The sequence below is a fragment of the Anopheles coluzzii genome, chromosome 2 (assembly GCF_943734685.1).
Source record: "Anopheles coluzzii chromosome 2, AcolN3, whole genome shotgun sequence".
In the NCBI taxonomy this organism is placed as follows: domain Eukaryota; kingdom Metazoa; phylum Arthropoda; class Insecta; order Diptera; family Culicidae; genus Anopheles; species Anopheles coluzzii.
The window spans coordinates 122,415,617-122,435,864 of NC_064670.1; the positions used below are offsets into that span (position 1 = coordinate 122,415,617).

The 20,248-nt window shown below is 44.9% G+C and overlaps 2 protein-coding genes across 31 annotated transcripts in view; both read left to right on the forward strand.

Annotated features, from left to right (window-relative positions):
• Window positions 1-20,248, forward strand: part of LOC120949832 (glucose transporter type 1) — a 176,955-nt gene that overhangs the window by 155,918 nt on the left and 789 nt on the right. For 22 of the 30 annotated variants that reach the window (XM_049605448.1, XM_049605447.1, XM_049605451.1 and 19 more), the window contains 2 exons: window positions 6,013-6,116; window positions 15,837-16,313. The exons of 1 other annotated variant lie outside the window; for it this stretch is intronic. In XM_049605448.1, coding sequence (XP_049461405.1) covers window positions 6,013-6,116; window positions 15,837-16,313 — 581 coding nt within the window. Of the gene's footprint in view, window positions 1-2,628; window positions 2,926-5,996; window positions 6,117-15,836; window positions 16,314-17,329; window positions 17,503-20,248 lie in introns of those variants that run through there. 7 more of the 30 variants (XR_005751072.2, XR_005751074.2, XM_040367376.2 and 4 more) reach the window with 5 other exon arrangements.
• The window catches only part of LOC120951178 (clavesin-1-like), a 194,449-nt gene that overhangs the window by 43,166 nt on the left and 131,035 nt on the right, over window positions 1-20,248 (forward strand). The gene's annotated exons all lie outside the window — the stretch shown is intronic.

The window sequence follows — 20,248 nt, forward strand, 5'->3', positions numbered from 1 at the left end:
CCATACCACCACATCACAACACACTTCTATCCCATCCGCCAGGCAAAGGGCGCGTGTATGAATTTGTAACAGTTTACAGCTAGTAAGGGAAGAAGATGATTATTAACCAAAAACCGTTTGGATGGATTCAAACGCATTTGTTCTAAACGCGGGGGGAAATGAACGCTTCATTAGTGTGTTTTCGTTTGTTTTTTTACAGATAAAACTTTCAAAACAAACACGCATGAAGCTTGAAAAAATTATTGCACATAGAAGTGGAATGTATATACAATTAATTTGTAATATAAAGTAGTTTCACATTACATTTTAAGATCTCAAAGACATTGCTGCTGTAAAATTTCGTTCTAAATAGCCATCTGTAATTTGAGCCCCTAAATGTATGCAATTAGCAATGCAAACTTGTTCTACTAGTCCTAGACCTTTTCACTTTTTCCTCCTTTTCATCAAGCAAAATGTAAAAAAAAACCAGAGCATAAAGAAATCTATTTTCATTTTCAAATGCCTTGCAAGCTTTACTATAAACACTGTAACGCTCCCAAATTTGCTGCCTTAGCTTTCAATCACCAGTAAGAGCTGCTACCACCCATACTGCCGCATTTTGCACCGCGTTTATTCCATTAGTGACGAATTCACTTGCCACCAAACCCAGCTCTCTCAGCAAATGGTGCCAAAACAAATCATGCCTCCGACCATCGCTTACGCTACTTAGCGAACGTACGCGAATTTCGCAAATAATAACAGCTTGCCTGCCTCAAAAATGGAATTATGTCGTTTTCCGGCAACCGTCACAACAATCTCTTACGTACGTATTCGGGATGGCCCAATGCGATGTTGCCGGCCCCATGCCAATGGAAACATTTTATTTGAAATAGGCGCAAAAAGTAGCAAACGGCGCCCATTAATTGGAATGGCCGTTCGCGCGCTACGCAAACATTATGAATTATTCAAACCGATTTCACAACAGCAGCGACCCACCGAACGCACCGAAGGCAAAAATCAATCAATGGAACCAAGATGGACGCATTTTACAAACAGTGAGATCACAGCGACACTGCGAAAATTGCGCGCCCGATGCTCATTGATTGCTGAAAACCGTCCAATCTGCTTAGCATTTCCAGCTACTTCCCCCCGCACGGGGCGGGGTTTCCTTCCAGTCAGGAACTGCCGGAAAAGCCCACCAGTGAATGCGTTGGAAGCTTGATTTTGACTTTTTGAGCAACATTTGGCCCATCTCTTTAGTCGGCAACAATTTCAGATCAAAACGATAGCGCTCGACCCCGATTGCGCCACCGTGCAGGAACCCGGTACCAGATTCTTCAAAGAAAAGGCCGGTTGTAGAGCAATCAGCTTCCGTGGATTGGGAGGGAGAGAACGGGTCACTTGTTCCGCCCCCAGGGTGTCCATTCGCTTTTCGGCACCCGTCCCGCTCTTTTACTGGTCCGCCTTTTTGGCTTTGTCGACGGAAATCCGGCGTTTCTAATTACTCCTAAATCAATTAATCATCCTTTAATGGAGCGAAAAGCCTTACGGCTTTTGATAAAGGCAAAGCCCGGTGACGGGGCCCAACTGACCGACCGACCGACCGGCTTCGCCCAGGGAGGGTCCAACGATGCCAAACTTTGTCGTTTTCGGGCCCGGGCCCGAGTTGTCGCCTTTCTTTTCGCTCCTGCTCGAGTTTGGCGCCCGAGTGTGATTAGAGGGGGGAAGGGGTGGGGGAGGGGCTCAAGGTGGGAGACAGATAAATAATATTTCTTGCCCTCCTCCACCACTGCTGCAAGATTTGGCCCTCTGGCGGGCCCGGTAATGATGATGTCAGGGCTTTCGCTCTAATGAATAATCCAATCTTCTTAACTCGCCGCCGTGTCTCTTTGTGTGTGTGTGTGTGTGTCTGTATGTTCAATCCAAACGCACCGCCGGGATGAAGATGAAAGAAGGAAGAAGAAAAGTCCCCTTCTGGGTGTCGCTTTTTTCCCGCCGTGGATAGCTTCAAAAGAGCTTCCATTTTGTACGCCCCCCGGCCCTATTTTAAAAAAGGGACTCGTTTGGCTCGTTTTGCCATTCTACTCCTTCAAGAGGCGTGCGCCTTTCCTTTCCTTTTTTTTTTCCTTTTCCTTTTTTTTTTTCCTTTTTTTCCTTTTTTTGATAATTAAATTTGTAGACTCTTCACTGGTCCCCCAAAATCTCCCACCCCCACAAGAGCTCTCCAAACTCCGAGCTGGCTTGGGTGACCGCTTTTGAAAGCGATACTTGTACTTTGTTCAACAGCAATTTTTGTCATTTTGAGCGGAAAATCGCTGTCAGCATTGAAGGTGGGCGAATCATTGACGAGTGGGCTGCTGCTGGCCAGTTTTATCCGTTTCTGGATGGATGAAATTAATTTCGTATCGGCTCGCATCGAGCACTCTGAATATTCGCTTTCGAATCCGTTTAAAAGCTCCCTTTTCTTCTGATCCACGCAACCCACTCCACTCCCGTCCGCTCGTCAGCTTGGGAAGGCCCGATTAACCACTCGATCATCAACCCCCTTGGCTTCACAACTAATCTCCCCCTTCTCGGTCGCTTTAAAACACACGCACACACAATCAAGCAAGGCTCCTTTTACGACGGTTCGGTTTTGTTATTTTGCAGCGAGAGCGATCCCCAAACCGAGCACAACTCAATCAGCTCCGATTCGGTTCAGCTGCAGCAGTCGGCTGTGTCCCCTGTGTCCGGCAAACGAGATCCAGCTGATGGTCCGCACAAATAGAGCCCTCCCGAGTTCGCAGTTTTCGGTTAAGTTTGGTATTGTTTTGGTTAAGATTCTATTTTTGTCCTCCTCTCTGTGAGTATTTTTAGTTTTAACTTTCTTTTCATTGTGTTATCGCTTTATTTGTGTAGCCCTGCGTTTACTTAAGGATACGAAAATAAAGGCATTACATTTTAAAACATCGTGCTGATGCACTTACTTGCGAAAAAGCGATAGATAAGTGTAAAATTGCATAACTTTAGGCGTACTTGAAAAAGACTTGCCTAAAAGTATGCAATCGGCGTTACTTTAGCGTTAATCAAGCAGCTAATTCGATCATGGAGAAAGGTGCCTCAAAAACATGAAAGAAAATGAATGAAATAATATAAAAAAGGATTTTAATTTCATCTTTTTACGGTAAAATATTTAATAAAATTGCAAAGTTAAACGCATTCAATCTAGCCAACTGCCAACGCATTATGCTGCTGAACTTGAAAAACAAACATAATAAATCAAATGCTTATCAGCACGCAACTATCTGGCAAAGCCAGTCATTAGTTACCGAAAGCAGACTAATAAAAAAAAACAAAATTAAACAACAGCCAAACGGTGCCGAATCGATCTCCAAAAACCGGACACACCGTTACGCCTCACGCTTAATGTCCGCCGCGAGCAGCGCACGTGTGTAAGTTATGCGCAGGGCAAAACTTTCGTTATTAGTTGACCGACGGTGTGGTGCGTTTATTTCGTGTTTATTTCTTTTCAGTTTTGTGTTTTCCTTTCGTTTTCAACCTAGTCCTAGTACCTTGCCACACCAATCCTTCGGATCTTCTTCTCGCCGCACGGTGCTAAATAAACAATGGACGCTTCCAGTGGACGGAGCACCACCGAGCGAGAGCACGAAATAAGAATCCAAACAACGCGACAAACATTCTTCCGGCGCACTTTCGTGCACTTTTTCCTCCAATATGTGTGTGTGTGTTTGTGTGTGTAGGAAATGGAAATTCTTTCCAAAAGTTCCATCGATGCTGGCGAATGCAAACGGCGCCCAAAACGGCAAACTTGAGCGCACCAACTTTCACCGTGCCACGGCAACCGAATCGTTCTGCTTTACACCGGAACGGTACGCCCGAGTGAGAAGAAGCAGAAGAAGATAATAACGACGTCTAAACCGATAGCTAAAGTTCAATTTCCGTGTAATTTAGCGGCTGCCGCTCTACCTGGGTGGACGTTTCCCTGCCATCGATTACAAAGGGGCGGGAATGGAAATTCCTGAGCACCACCTGGACGCGCATTAAGCCAGAGAAGCCGTTCCGAGGGAAAGAGAGGCGCCAGCGGGTCGTGCACAGGGTGCCAACATTATCATACATTCCGGACCGTCTGCTCGCTGCAAGATAATTTCATAAATAATAGTCTGCTGCCATCCTGCCTGCCTCATGCTGGGGGGGGGAAGAGCAAGCAGATCGGAGGCCGGGCGCAAACGACGACGAAAGGACGGTCGCTTTGCGTGGAATACGGCTAGATAAAGTTGTTGTGTTTTTCTTTCTCCGGCGCAGCCCATCGCGAGAACACGGAAAACTTTTCCAATATAGCGCGAGTGGTGGCCCGCAGAGGCGTTCGTTCGTTCGATTGCCGTCGGTGGGCGGCGGCGTAGAGCATGGCAGCAGCACCCTCTAAACGGCTCCCCTTTAAAATATGACAACGCACTGATACCACCGTTGAATGGTGGAAATCCAGCGCCTGGGAACTTTTCTTTCTGGTGAAGCGGCGGCGGAAAAATCGGCTCCCATATTTGCGCTATCTGCTGCGGCTGTGCCTGTTCAATAGTAATGACATCCCATTACCGAAACACCATTCAGACCGGCTTTTATGCCGTCACCCTTTAACGATCCACTGCTCCCAAAGGGGCAGTGGTAGAAAGGGATCGATAAAAGAAGCATACACATAGGCTGGTTCCCACCTTTTTTTTCCACACGCGCCATGTCTCAGAGCTTTTTTGCGAACAAAAAAACACACACACGCAAATGATCCATTTTTCATCATGATCCACCGGCGAATGGCACGGAATGGGAGCAGCTCGCAGGAAATGGGAGAAAAAGCCGCCAGCAAATCACATGGCGCATCAAATGCTCTAGCCTTCCCCTCGTCCTGGTGGGGGATTTGCGTTAGTACGGTTTCACGTCATCACCTTAAATTATTGCCCGGCCCTTGCGCGGTATCACACACAGACACAATCACAGCATTACGGTGCCGCTCGGTAATTTGCTCGCTACGCCCATCAGCAGCCCCTTTTCGACCGGGTGGTGGGGTGGCGCTTGTTTTACTGCGTACAGTAGGTGACTCTCTGAAATAAGGCTCTCTAGTAATCGGAATCGTTGAAACCATGGAAAGCTTCCGTCGAGTTTTGCTATGCGCCTAAATGTATGTAATTTGTCTTGTAGATTATTTCAACTCGCAACGACTGTGTACTAAAAAGATGTGTTCTGAGCCTTAGCTGTTTGCATACTTTTAGGCGCATCACGATTAAAACACAATCCATCTACCTTTCATCGATAAGAAGAGACGCAAAATATTCCTCCAAATTTAACATAATTCACAAACAAAATTCGTATAAATTCCTGATAATATCAAATTAATTCTTCTCGTAAACCAAATTGCCTGCTTCATTCCGGATCTTACTGTAGACAGTTGGCACCAATGCAATTACCATTAACACTCGCTTGCTTCTCCAAGCCAAGCCAGTCCGCTTTCTGCTATGCGGCTTCAGCCTCCCACCACACCACTCAGCAACCATGCCACATTAGAGAATGCCATTTCCATTCACAATCATACACAGCTCCTACACCTCATAAAAAGCTTTGCCGTTGTTGAAAGCATTCCATTTCTCACTGGGTAAAAAAATAACACTGCACCACAGCCATCGATAGTGTCTAGTTTCACACGCCGGGGTTTTTGTTTTTAGCAAACGTTTGCTTTTCCAATCCAAACAAACGGTTTTTTTGAAAAGATTTTCAAAAAAGTCACAGCCTATTTTGTGTTCAAAAACTACTTGGCTGCTGGCAATGCCAATGAAAAACCTTCACATGAAGTGTAAATCAAACCAAATCGGTAAATAGGGAACGAAAGAAAGCAAAAAGACACATAATCTGACAATAGGAGAAACAAAAACAAAAGAAACTAAAAGAGAGAAAGAACAAACTGTTGTAAATTCACACTCGTTTCCATCACGCTATCGGTAATCTGATAATATTCACTTATTACATAATCGTAGAGTGTGCGAATTTCAGGAGTATGCTAAACTGCGTAAATAATCTGGAGCCGCAAAGTATGAACTCGGGCATCGAGCACGCCGCGCTGATGATCTCCGAGGAAAAGACCCAGCACGACTCACGTAAGCCATCTCTTTCTTTCTTTTTTTATGTTTTCTTCCTTTCTTTTTCTCTTCGTGTGCGTGTGCCTGTGTGTGTGTTATCTGTTTTCCTTCACTTCACTTGCCATAAATATATTTCTGTTTGTGCTTGCGCGCGCGCGTGTGTGTTTGTGTGCGTGAATTTAGGCGTAAAATGAAAACAAAAAAAGCGGAGAACGAAGGCTAGTGGGGCCTTCTCTAGTACGTGTGCTCTTTCACGTCCACACAAACACACACACACGCAAAGCTTCACTTTAGCCCCCATTGCTCCACTCATCAAACGTTAACTCGCTACAAAACCTATCTATCAATCTTCTTGAGCGTGCGCACACATACACACCACGCTTCCCGGCTTGCCTGCTGCCATCAACCATTAGCTCTGTCGTTTGTGGATGTTTGTGTGTGAGTTTTTGTTTCTTGTGCTTTACTTAACGCTTTTTCTGTACCAATTTTTCTCTGAAAAAAACATTTTCCTTCTAGTGCACGTCTGCCACTGCCTGTTTTGATATCAAAAGTTTCCCTCCCCTTTCACCTCCCCTAACTGTGTGTGTACGCTATTTTGTTGCGTTTGGTGTGTTGTGTTGCTTGCCCGGTGTTGCGTGAAGCCGTCCAACGTTTCGCATATCTGTCTCGAGAACACATCATTACACGGCTCACTTGCGCGCACACGTCGGCCACCGTTACCATCACTCAACGTTCAACGTGCCGGATTGTGATCAGGCCACCTGCTTCCCTGCTCCTACGTCCCACCAGCCCGCCATATGTTTCATGTTCCGCTTCCCGACCATCTCGAGCGCTCGTGCGGTTTGTTCGGTTCGATTGCGAAAACCATAAATTTTCTTCTCAATTTTCACTTCCCATGCGCCTACACCGGTGTGTGTGCGGCCTTGCGGCTCCATTAAAGCTTCGTTTCCGCGAAAAACAACTCAACTTAATCTCGCCCCACTCGACCGGGCAGGAGAGAATTGTAAAATAAAAAAAAAACAGTGTAAGCGACCAATCTTGCTTGCATTAAATTCCTTAACAAAAAGCGCCCGCTCGCTCGTGTCTGCTGTTTAATTTGCAGCATTCAACTGTGTGACGCCGTGTCAATGCTGCAGCAATGGGGATGGGTTGTGTTTCTAACATTCTGAGTGGGTAATTTTGGAATGCTATCGATTCATTTTAGCATTCCATTCGATTTCGGACAACATTCCCCGGGCTTCGGTCCTTCGGTGTGCACAGCCGAATAAGAGGTTAAAATCGCTTAATTAAAACGGCGAAACATTCCTGCGCGTCCGTATTAATTATGGAATATCTCTTTAAACAAAAGCATCGCATTCGACAAACCTCTCCAACTTCGCATTCCTGCTGTGAAAAACCAAAAAAAAACCTCCAATGAGCATATCATGTTTCACCAATTTGTACACTTCTCGCAGAAAACGAACGGAAGGTTCGTTGCTTACGCTTTAATCTGCTCCACTTCATTTGTTTGCTGTTTGAAACGCTGTAATAGTGCTTTCTAAGCATGTCTGATCCATTCGGCATTCCTTGCATTGAACCAGCTGTATCGCACATTGCATACTTTCAGGCGCTTTCACTTCAAATCGTAAACATACACAAAACATACGCCTACACGTTATGCAATCCGCAACATCAAAACTAACCTTTTTTTCGGTGCGCAACTTTGTGTCCTGCAAAGCGGGGGGAGTGGTTTTGATGTATTTGTGTTTAAATAATGCATCACCACGTGACTGATTTTCGTGCGCCTAAAAAGCCTCGCCCAATACATATTTTAGCATGCTCTTAAAAGCTTACCAAAAGCAGGCTGGCTGCCACTTTCCCTTCATTTCCATACTCGGGGAAACGGGTAAACAATTTTTAAATGTACGACACATGCAGAAGCGGCAGAAGCAGCACAGAAATAAATGAAAAAAAAAACACTCTTTGTCACGCGTGCTATACAGAGCGACACAACTACGAAAAATGCCGAGAAAAACGCAAACTTTTCCTTATATTCCCACGACGCGTATTTGCGTTGTGGTTTGAACAAACACACACACGCGCGCGCACGGGGGCTCCAGGGGGAAGAAGACGAAGAGGGAAATGGTTTTTAGAAACTTTTAAGAAGCATTCAACAATGCACAAAGCATGAGATTGTGTGTTGCGTATTTTTCTTCCGCCCCGCGTGTCTGTAAACATGTGTGAAATCTGTGTGTGTGTGCAGGGTATGCTTTTTCCCTCCAATTTTTCCTCCCACCCTACCCCTCATTACCCTCGTTCTTCTCCTTAATGTGTGCAAGAGATGAAGGGAAAAAATCGTCCTCGAATATATATTTTTTTCCTCCGCTCCGCTATAGCTCCTTCTCCCAAGTGTCTGTAAATACAACGTGTTAAATCGTGTACTTAAACCTAGCTCCTCTCCACCTTCCACTGCCAGCTTCACGCTTTTGTCCTTTTTTCCCTGTCCTCTTCTTCCCTCTCTCTCTCTCTCTCTCTCTCTCTCTCTCTCTCTCTCTCTTTCTCCTTATAGCATCCCGGGTGGGGCTCAACTTAAACACCTGAACACTTATCTTTTGCCGCACCCGAAACCCGTGTTTGCGTCGACCGTGGCTTTGGAAAACATGACTTTCATGTTCGTAAGTGGAAGATTTAAATCAACACTTTACCGCTCCCTGTCCTTCCCCCGTGTTCCGTTCCATTCCACCGTTCCAAAACAAACGCGCGCGCCCCACGTACAGTACGTGAGCGTCCTTGGCAGACGCATTGCAGGGCGCGTTGCGAATGAGAAAAAAAAAACGCAAACACTGCTGCTACTGCTGGTGGTGGTGCGATTCCACCTCGATGCAAACAGTGCTCTGATCTCAGCCCAGTTGGAATAGCAGACACCGCAACACTCACTCGCTCACACCGAAAATCGAGTCTGACAGCTTCAACGGGTTGTCATTTCATTTCATTTCATTTCATTTCATTTCATTTATTTCATACAATATCCGCCATCAAGGCTAAATATAATAGACTTAAAACTAATTTAATACTAACAAATAAACAAAATAATTCATGAAAAACTAAGCCTAACTAACCTAGTCTTGACCTAGCAAAAAAGAAAAGAAAAAAAAACAAGAGTAGAGCGTAGAGACTATCATAAACTTAACAAAAACAAAAAAAAAGAGAGTAATAGAAAACTAAGGAGAATAATTAAAGGGAATTAGAAGAAAAAATACGGTTACGGAAAGAGTTAAGAGAGGAGTCGAAATCAAAGAGATAGTAAAAGTGGTTAAACAACCTGAAACAGGACAGAAGAGGGTCATTGAAAGTATAAAGAGTATGACGTGTTTCAATTGACAGAGGATCACGTGGACGAAGAGAACGAGAGGGAACATACAGCGGGATGGACGAGAGTAAATCAGGAGCATCAGTAGCAGAAAGTAATAAGCCACCAATAAAACAAGCCTGAAACACTTGGCGGCGGAAACTTAAGGAGTGAAGATTGAATAACTGCAATCGCGTTTCATAGGGAGGTAGTGAGGCAGCACCGAACAAACGACGAAAGGCAATCCTGGTAAAGAGGCGCTGAATGCTTTCAATTCTCGAACAGCCATCAATAGTGGGAGGATTCCAGATGATACTTGCATATTCAAGAATAGGCCTTACCAAAGCACAATAAAGGATTCTTAGGATGCTTTGATCTCTAAAAATAGAGGTAAAACGTAAGATAAACCCAAGGGTTCGATTTGCTTTTAGTAGCACCTCATCAAGCTGCAGTTTAAAGTTAAGACGACAGTCAAGTATAATACCAAGGTCACGGATGGACATAACACGAGAGAGGGAAGCGCTAGAGAGAGTATAGTTAAATAAAATAGGAGAAAGAGAGTGAGAGAAAGAAATAACAGAACATTTTTCGGGACACAGGCGAAGTAAATTGGATGAACACCAATGAGCAAATGCATTGAGGTAATGCTGAAGTCTCAGACAATCAGAAGAAGAAGACACAGGTAAAAAGATTTTGATATCATCCGCATAAAGGAGATGACCATCAGGAGGTAAAACATTACAAACATCATTGATGAACAAAGAAAACAGAAGTGGACTTAGCACACAACCCTGAGGGACACCTGACGTACAGAAAAACTCCTCAGATAAGTACGACCCGGTTTTAACCCTGCATGATCGATTACTTAAATATGAGGACAGCCAGCTAATAATGCCATCACCAAAACCAAGTTTAGACAATTTAGCTAATAATAAAGAGTGAGGTAAACTATCAAAAGCAGCATGAAAGTCGGTGTATATTGCATCAAGTTGGGTACCGGCCTCAAAAGATCTAAAAATATTGGAAATAAAAGACATGAGATTAGTTGAAGTAGACCTACCAGGCATAAACCCATGCTGTTTAGGGCTAATAGCGGAACTACAACTATGAAGTATGGTTGGAAGGATACATAGCTCAAAAGTTTTGGCTGTGGCGCAAGTTTGGGTTATCCCACGATAATTAGAAACAATGCTACGGCATCCCTTTTTGTGTACCGGAAAAAGCCAACAGGATTTCCAAAGAGCAGGAAAAACCCCAAGAGAAAGTGAAAGGTTGAAAATTTTAGCAAGGTGTGGAGCAAGCACGTCCTTACAGTTAATTAAAACAGAGGCAGGAATGCCATCTGGACCAGGAGTAAAAGAACGTTTCAACCCAAATAACACCTGTACAACTGTATCAGAGCTAACTGAAATATCGGAGAGATTAATTAAGTTCTCTGGCGTGTAGAGTAGCCCACCCTCAATAAGGTTAGGGTCACTAACCGGTGGCTCAAACATTTGGGAAAAATGTGCAGAGAATAGCTCACAGATCTCAACAGGCGTAGAGGCAGTTCGAGAATCAAGTACCATTTCATTAGGTAACGTATTGCACCCTCTTCGAATCCTAACAAATTGCCAGAAGGATGCTGGATCAGAACGGAAACGCGATTGCAGTCTACTCGAATAGGCCTCAAAACAAGCCCTGTTGTATAGTCGATGCGCAGAGGCAGCGTACTTAAATAAACGAAAGTTGAAAGCAGATCGGTTCAGACGATACCTCCTAAGATATTTCATTCTATCCTTTTTCAGGTTGCGAAGAGTACGATTGGACCAGGGAGGATTAGGAGGGGAACGAAAAATAGGTGTACATGAAAGGAGTGCAGAGGTTAACAAAGCATTAAACGATTGGACAGCCTCGTCGACCGATGTACATTGATAAAAAAAAGACCAGTCGGAACGAGATAGAATTGAATTAAGTTTACGATAGTCTGTGAGCCGAAAATTATAACGAACTCTCAATGAATTAGGAGCAGAAGGTAATACATTCATAACCCTACTAGCCCTAAATAAAGAAGACGGTAACGCAATTTCTAGAGCAGGATGATGGGCATCCTGGGGCAGGAGCAGTGACGAAGCAGGATACACAGAACAACAAGCAGCTGCAGCAGAGTTGGAGAGCACCAGGTCCAAATAATGATTTAAATGGTTATGCACCCCGTTCAGCTGATAGAGTTCATGCAGGTTTAACATATCCAAAAAGCAGGAACTGGATGTATTCGAAGAAATATGTGGCACATAATGTCTTATAGCTGAAGATGAATCTGGCCTTACTGCGGTAGAAAGCGACCACTCTAACGCAGGTTGATTGAAGTCACCCAGAAGGATAAGATGATCATTCGGTTTCATTTGCATGTATGCATCACTGATGAAAGCAGAAAGGGATTCCAAATAGTTGCGGTCACTGCTCAAATACGGTGGCACATAAACAATCCCCACATAAAGACGAAACTTAGAAAAAGAAACACGTATACATAAAGCTTCAAGCGTGGGTTGATTAATGTTAAGTGCCACAGAAGGATATCGAACGGAACATGCAAGTAGCACACCACCCCCACGCGAACGTTCGTTGTTTAACCTGCTTCGATCACAGCGGTATATGTTGTAGGCATCACTATCAAGGACCATGTTGGATGGAATCGATTCATTTAACCAGGTTTCAGTAAGGGCAAGCATTTCAAACCCTGATTCATTCGCAGAAAGGCGCAATTCATTGTATTTGGTGCGAAGGCCTCGAACATTTTGGTAATATATCACAAATGGGTCTATTAATTGTGAGCTATCCGTTTGGCAAACGGGCTGATCTGTGGTGAGCGGTTCGTGTTGCTGAGATTGGATTGTGATTGAAGCCCCACCCCCGGTGATAACTGAGGCGGTGTGGGAGGAAACTCCAGTTGAATAGCCTCTAGGATCTCGGTCATCTGGGATGGTGATAGAATCACGCGCTGTGGGGGTGGCGATCGATGTTCCAAAAAATGATCCGGATGAGCGGTAGTTTTTGGCACAGCTGAAGAGCAATTTTCACTATTTGTACGATGCGAAATAAGCTCAGAAGGGTCAAATCGAGCCCTTTCATGTACACGTTGCTTTGGTAGGCCACGAGCAACAAACTCCCGAACAGTAAGTGAAACTGGCCAAATAGTAGACTGCAGCGCAAGCTCCTTAAGAGATTTAGGAACACTCACTTTGAACGATATGAAGGACATCGAGTCCAGGTTCACACCCTTTTTCGTGAGACGGTAAACATTAATATCGTCCGTTGGTAGCACAGCTTTAAGCCACACACGCATATCATCAGCCGAGACATGCGATTTGATGTTCGTGAAGTATAACCATACTTTCTCGGCTATGCCCGTGTTGGTGGTGTTTTGGTTCAAAACAGGATCAGAAGATGCTTGTGTATTTGTTCGATAGTTTCCAGCACTAACATCACTAGTCGGCTTAGTACGATGATTGTAGTGGTTACAGTTGTCAGAATCATCCACAGTGTTGGTATCGTTCGCAGCTTGGATATCATCAGTGAGCTCCGTTGAGTTAGTAAATGTACGGCGAGCGGAAGCTGTTTTAGTCGTTCTGGATGTATTTGTGGCATTGAGCGACGATACATTAGTGGATGTGTGCGATCGCGATGCGTTGCTAACAGACGGCTTAGCTAATATGGGTGTTAGCGCTCGCTTATCAACGAGAGCGAGGATCTCAGGAAGCAAATCGCTCTTGATAGCCGATCTAAGAGAAGAGAGAGATGAGTCAATTGTGGTGAGAATATCTGCTTTCACCAATTCGAGTAGGGCTGCTATCTCACTTGTGAGAAGTGAATTTGCAGTCGCAAATTCATTTCATTTGCAGTCATTTGCATTTCATTTGCAGTCGCAACATTTTCATCATTTATCATCGAAAGCAAAGCTGCGGCCAAATGAAGGGTAAACGGGGGGGGAGGGGGGGGGAGGCAGCAAAAGGGTAGAAAGCAAAGAGATGCCGGCGAGATGCTGTGACGATGCTCGGACGGGCCTGTGTCGCTCGCATTAAATCACGCGGCCGTGTGCCGATGTCTTCATAGTGCGAATGCGATGGGGAACGGCTTTTTGCACTGCCATGAACGGCGGTGGGACGGGTTGGGATGGAATTTTGATGGCGAGAGGTAAAGGGTGGTTTGCCACATTGCGGGCAAATCTCACACCTCAAAGATAGGCGGCCCGGCGACCGGCGTGGAATAATATGCAGCGTTGAAGGATGACATATTATTTGAGCCAAGCGCCTTGTCGAGCGTATCCCTTTTTCCCCCAGCTGTGTCTCTTCCATGAAACCCCGAATGCTTCCAATCGTTTCAACGCAGCCGTCGTGCCAAGGTGACATTTCCTCTCTCTCGATTGGTTGTGGCGCGCGAGTTGGCGTTTGATATGTGTGTTGTCTTTTTTGTTTTGTTTTTTGATGTGTTGTTGATGTGTTTGTCTTAACGTTTGATGGAGCCTTATCTGTCACGATTTTGCTGTTGATTGTCGTTGTTTAGAAACATCGTTCGTAGATTTTTTGTACACTCTAGCATGCTTTTTCGGTTGTTCAAGCTTATTCAAGCGTAGCATTATATCGTTTTTATCGCTCAAAACACACTTTTCAATTATTTTTATCTAGCTTTAACGTCAAGATACAAGCAATGAAATTTAAAAGTATTTTCAATCAATTATTTTGCTAAGACTGGCGTAAAAAGAATAAAAATGACGCCGTCAAACTGATTTTATCTCTTATTTGAATATAAAAAGCGTACTTTGCTACGCCAAAAGCATACATTCAGGCGTTTTCTGCCGATAGTGAATATAATATTTCAGAACAAAACTGATATTTAACTTTGTTTCGTATAAAAATAGATCAATAAAAGACAATAAATGCACTTAAAAGGGAAGCAAATAGTTACGACACAATAAACCTACAAGTAAAGCAACTTTAAACTCCCGAAATTACTGCAACCTTCCTCCCCAAACGCTTCGCCGTCAAAACACACTTTAAACTCACGCTTTAAATACTATAAATACACACACTGACACCGAGTAAGGATCATTAACGTAGCTGAATGCTTAAGCGTAGCCTTCCCCGCCCTCTAGCGGCAGACTGGTGAAACCAAACCTCTTGCTGATGTGTTTGTATGTGTGCATAGTAATAATCATTCATCTTTTTCGCGGAAAGCGACAAAAAAAAATCTGTACTCAAAACACCCCTTACCGCAGCACCATATGCATACGTCAGCTAGAGTCTCCCCAGTCTCCCCACCGAGTCTTGTCGGTGTGCACTGTTCACGGGTCATTACGGTAGCTTGTTCTGTGTCGTTTGAAATCGTCACTCAACCAACCCAAGCGACAGAGCAGACAGGGAAGTATGGTGTTGAAAGGTTGGCTGCCAGCAAAGCGCTTCAGAAGTTTGTTGAGAGTATCAGTAATGGAGCATGGTACACAAAAGTGCAGGAGGAACATTAAAAAAGAGTACCAAAAAGCCAAAAAAAAAGACTCCCTCTACTCAGCAAAAAAAAGGGAAACACCAAAAGGGAAGATAAGCACACATTCTCTTTTGTTGAAAATTGCACAGGTGTAGAGATGTAGACACACTAACGACTAGCTTTATCGAATAGGAATGTAAAATAAGCGATCTTGTTAAAAACCCCAAAAAATCTAACCAAAGCAAGCGGCTGCTTTGCCTTGTAGAAGTATTTTAAGTAGTACTCATGTAAAAACATCACTCACCTAACCCGCTGGCGCCATCTGGTGGCAATTTTATCCTCTACGTAATGTTAGAGCTGATGATCATCCACTGTCGCTTCACTCACTCGTTTGTTCATCTCACTTACCGTTCACACTTGGCCTTTATCTCACAACACACACACAACGGACCGCTGGACCTTGACCTCCGCCGTAGATCCTTCCCTGAGACGCTGAGTCACCATTTACCGCGATAGCGAGCTGCTTGTAGCCACAACAGGTCTAACCGCACGCCGACGACACTGGCGGGGCGCACCTTGCTGCCGTAGTTGCTATCCTGTTGTTTTGTTGCAAATGCTGAAATAGTTCAAACGTTCGCAAGAGTGTTAGCTCCTCCTACCGTAAACCGTCTCTGTAAACGAGCTGGAGCTACTTCACCATCCACTTGTGTGTGTGCCTCAGGACCGCAGAACGTCCCTTGCACGCGTCGCACACAGCGCAGTACGTTGCGCTGGTCTGTCTCTCTCTCGCTCTCTTTCACAATCTCGCTCACCCAAACACCACGTGCGACAACACCACTTGCGTCCGATCGCACCTCCACCATACCATGTGTCCTTGTGTCAATCCTCACAATTAACTGCGTTTCCAACAACAACAACAACAACACCACCACCGTACTCCGCTGCCCCAGTGTTTGGGTCGGCGACACTCGATGGCGAGATGGGGCCGTACCCGCTCAGCGATCAGCACCTGCTCGATCCGTCCGCCAAGACGATGGACGGCGAGATGGGCCCGTACCCGCTCAGCGACCACAGTAACCTGCTTGGGCCCACGTCCAAGTATGCGGCGGTCGGGCTCGGCTACACCACGGTCTATGGTGGAGGTGGCGCCATGCCGATGAACTACGGCACGACGACAGCCGGCACGACCGGCGGCCACACGGTCGCCATCAGTACCAACTGCTCACCGATGCCGCTGCGCCGCACGAGACAGAGTGGTCGGTCGACCGCAACCACGGCTGGAGGAGGAGGTGGAGGAGCGCACGGGAACGCCGCCTACGGCTACCAGACCACCAGTGGTGGTGGAGGTGGTGTTGGTGGCGACGAAGGCATACCGATACGGGACAGCTTCCGGCGGCACTCCGCACATGGACGGATCGTGTGTACAGGTACAGGAAGCTGAGTATACTTTACCGATAGTTTTGTTGCGTTACGGGGCGTTACTTTCTTTCCTCCAATACAAACAAACACACACTCAAGCGATGGTTTTGTGGCATTCGATGCACAAGCGACGAACCCTACTCTGGGGGAAAGTTTGAAACACAGACAGAGCGAACAGATAGAGGAGGCTTTGACATGACATATTAGTTTGACAGCTCAGAGCTCTTAGTCAAGGTGTGTTTATTAAGGAGGTGAATTGTTAGCGCGTTTTCCGGGCGCCATCATTGAGTATTGTTATGTCAAATCGCATACAATTTTCTATACCCCCCTCCAGCCCTCCCCGATTTTAATACCGGAGCCCAAGGACCGTAAAGATATCAGGTCAAGTTATAAGCCCGTTTTGACAGCTAGGTGGAAAAAGAATCGACGAAGAAAACTGACAGTTAGTTTTCCGCTTTTGGCGAACGCTTCAAGTTCTCGAAGAAAAATTTCCATTTTAAATTACGAACTGTGTTCTAATAAACTAAAATATTCACCCAAATTGATCTCCACCAAATATTGACCATGCAAAACGTAAACAATCCATCAATACATATACAAGCGGAAAACCATCTGTCAAAATCGGAGCCCAGGGGGGGGATTGCCAAAAGCGCTATAACTACACCTCATTATACATTCCACCTTGCCGGAGCCCCTAGTATTGTTATGTCAAGTCGTGAAATGTCAATTTGCTCTGAAGCACTTCACCTCCTAATATCCATACACCTTGCTCTTAGTAGCTACGTTGACAGGAATGACAGATTGAGAGATGTACAAGACCTGCAGTTGAATTCTTGAATTTTAAAAGACCCCCCGAGACCGCTCCAAAGAAGAATCTCTTGAACTCCCCACTAAATGTTGCCTTTTCTTCTCTTTCTTTCTCTCTCTCTCTCTCTCTCTCTCTTTCTCTCTCTTTCTTTCTTTCTATCTTGCTCCTACACACTATCTTGGATCTTTTCTATCTTCTTCTTTGCTTTTCCTTCAGGTCCCTAGTATGACACTGGTCCGTTCTGTTGACCGTACTCAAGCCTACTCTTCTCGGGCTAGTCTTTGGAGCTGGAGGCTTGTCTTTAGGTGGAGTTTTCCGTGCCATTTAACTGTTCTAATGCATGCCACAAAACAAACCAAAACCTCCGCGAGCTCGACCATTAGCTGCAGGTACGCTGCCTTTAGTCCAAACCCAATGCTCTTCGCGTCCTCTACGTACCTAGAAACACACTCACACTGAGGTACCAATGTGAGGACGATCAAGAACTTCAAGAGAAAATTGCGCTTTTGTGTCTGTTATATTGCTCTTCGTCGCGTTTGTGTGTCGTGATGTGATTTGATGCTGCACCTTTCAACGGTACGCAGATTTTGGTGTCCAAGTAGATTGTCTTCTTCTCCGCCCTTCCCCGCTAGACCTCAAAAGGTCTCTTAAAGCTACCTGGAAAATGCTCGCGCGAATGCCACGATACCATCCTTGCCTTGGTTCTGTTACTGTATTAAAGTTAGACGACTGTTGGCGTGGCACCAAAGAACCAAGAAGCGTTCCTCGGGTGCACTTCTCTCCATACGTCAAGGCCGTAGCCGTCTAAGGTGTCTGTTTCCTCGGTTCGGGCACTGTGTGCGCGCTCTACCAAATTGCTCATGCCTCCGGAAAAAAACCCAGACTACGACTTCTGGAGGTCGGGAGGTGTGTGAGTGTGTAGATTGTGTGGCTCTCCTGTGTGTTGTTACTTCTTTCAGAGGATTTTCAGTGAACTCCACATCACTATTAACACACCAACCACACACAAACCCACACCAACAGTACAGCTATAAACACACCTTAACAAGGAATTTGCAAATCAGATTGTCAGAGCTCGCTGTCACGCGTTTTACGATAGTGTGTGATTGTAATCTAATAAGCAGCCAACAATCACATAAACCACGACAGAGTATCTCGGCAGTGCTCCGTTGGGACCAAGCAAGTCCTTCCTTAATCCTCTACTCTATCTTGCTCTCTCTATCTCTCGGTTAACGTAATTAGGCAGTTCCAATTAGAGGGGGGGCAGGTACACGGAAAGAAAGATACACCAGCATCGAAACGGCGTCGCGAATCCGAACGACAACGCCTTGTAGTAGGTACAGCAGATACGATCTAATCGTTTCGAATTAAATAATCAAAAACCGATTCAGCTGCCGATAAATCGGGCAGCGATAAAAACCGTCACCGTAATCTCCTGTCGATGGTTTTGAACGAGATGGAGGGAGCAAGGAATGCCGAAACGACACTTATTGGCAGAGCAGGGTGGATAAAGAATGCAAATTAATGCTATCCGCGTTCTTGTCTTGATTTTCGATTAGATTGGAAAGTTTATTAGTGGTATGGTTTTAGGCCATGCTCGGGCCGGAGAAAAATGGAGCAGATTAGCAGCTTCAGGTGCATAACTTTAGGCGGGGTTTTTGTTGTGTAGGAAGCTGTATACATTTAGGGGTTGTTTTTACAAAACGCCTAAAGGTTATGCAAACTTTGTAACACGGTAATTTACTTTCAAATGAACTTCGTTATCTCGATTGATTGTGCAACAGGCTTTGCGTATTTTACTGAAATAACGATCCAATTTACAGTCTGGAGTTAACTAAACGCGTAATCTCCGGTGCTGGATGTAAATGACTTTTTTTTAAATCACAAAAAATCCTACAGAAATAACACAATAACTTACTTCCCAGTGTTCGAAGCACTCAGTGCCATACATCCACTTAGTGGTTTAATTTTTTACGCTTTATTGACTCATCTCCTCCGTGGCGAGTGTGAACCGTAGCCTGATCGATCGGTCACAGGCTAATCGTTGCCAATTTCGTTCGACACACTGTGCTCCCCGATGCTCCTCGGCGGTGCTCCCATGACGCCCCCTACCCCCTCAAGCGCTATCGATACATAAATATATTTTGCGCTAAATTTATGTGCAATTTATTCATACACACATTTACATTATCCCAGGCCAGCAGTGCTGCCAGTGCGCTGGCAGTAGATATGGGAGATGATGTGGTGGGCATAATTTTACGCCCCAATCCTCCGCTGCCCGCCGCCTTCGAACGATAACAACGGGAAACAATATATATATACAGCTAAGGTCAAGGACGGCGAGTAGGGAAGGCGGCGTAAGATAGCCAACGATGAGATAGAAGCGACGAACGAGCCCCGGTCGTAATGTTTCATGCATAATAAATTGGCTGCAGCATAATACACTTCCCCGCGGACACACTGACACACACCAGCGTGAATGTGTGTGTGAGTGCGCGAGCGAAAAATGAATGATGAAAATTCGGAGACACGGAGGCACGTAGAAGAAAACAAAAAAAAACACAAACCGTTTTTGTCCCGACTTTTCGCTACACAAGCGCTAAATATGATAAAAATTCAATCCCAGCACAGGGGGGGAAAAGAAACCATACAATGGAAGTGGAAGCATGAAACATAAATTTTAATGAGTAGTAAACTTTTTCCACTACAAGCACAGAGATGTAAGAGATAGAAACTGGAGCGAGAGTGATTAGAAGTAGATGGAGGAAGATTAGGAAGAGCTTGCTGAACATTCAGGAATTATTTGTTGTGAAGAAAGGGTGGAAAGTTGTTAAAATAATCAATTAGAAGTATAACCGATGTAAGAAACAGGATGAAAGTTTGAAGGCAGACAACGAGAGTTAGTGAGTAAACATGACTAACAAGAATATAATTACATTTTTTCTTTACCACACTAAACAATAGAATAGAAAATAAACTTTTAAAATAACGTATCAAGCTAAATTTTGGATTGCGGATAGCATAACTTTAGGCGCTTTTTGTAGCATTTATCGATACACGCCTCAAGGTATGCAATCTGCATCTTTTCAACGATATTAACCTCTTCTGCCCATCAATTCCAACTGAAAACAATCA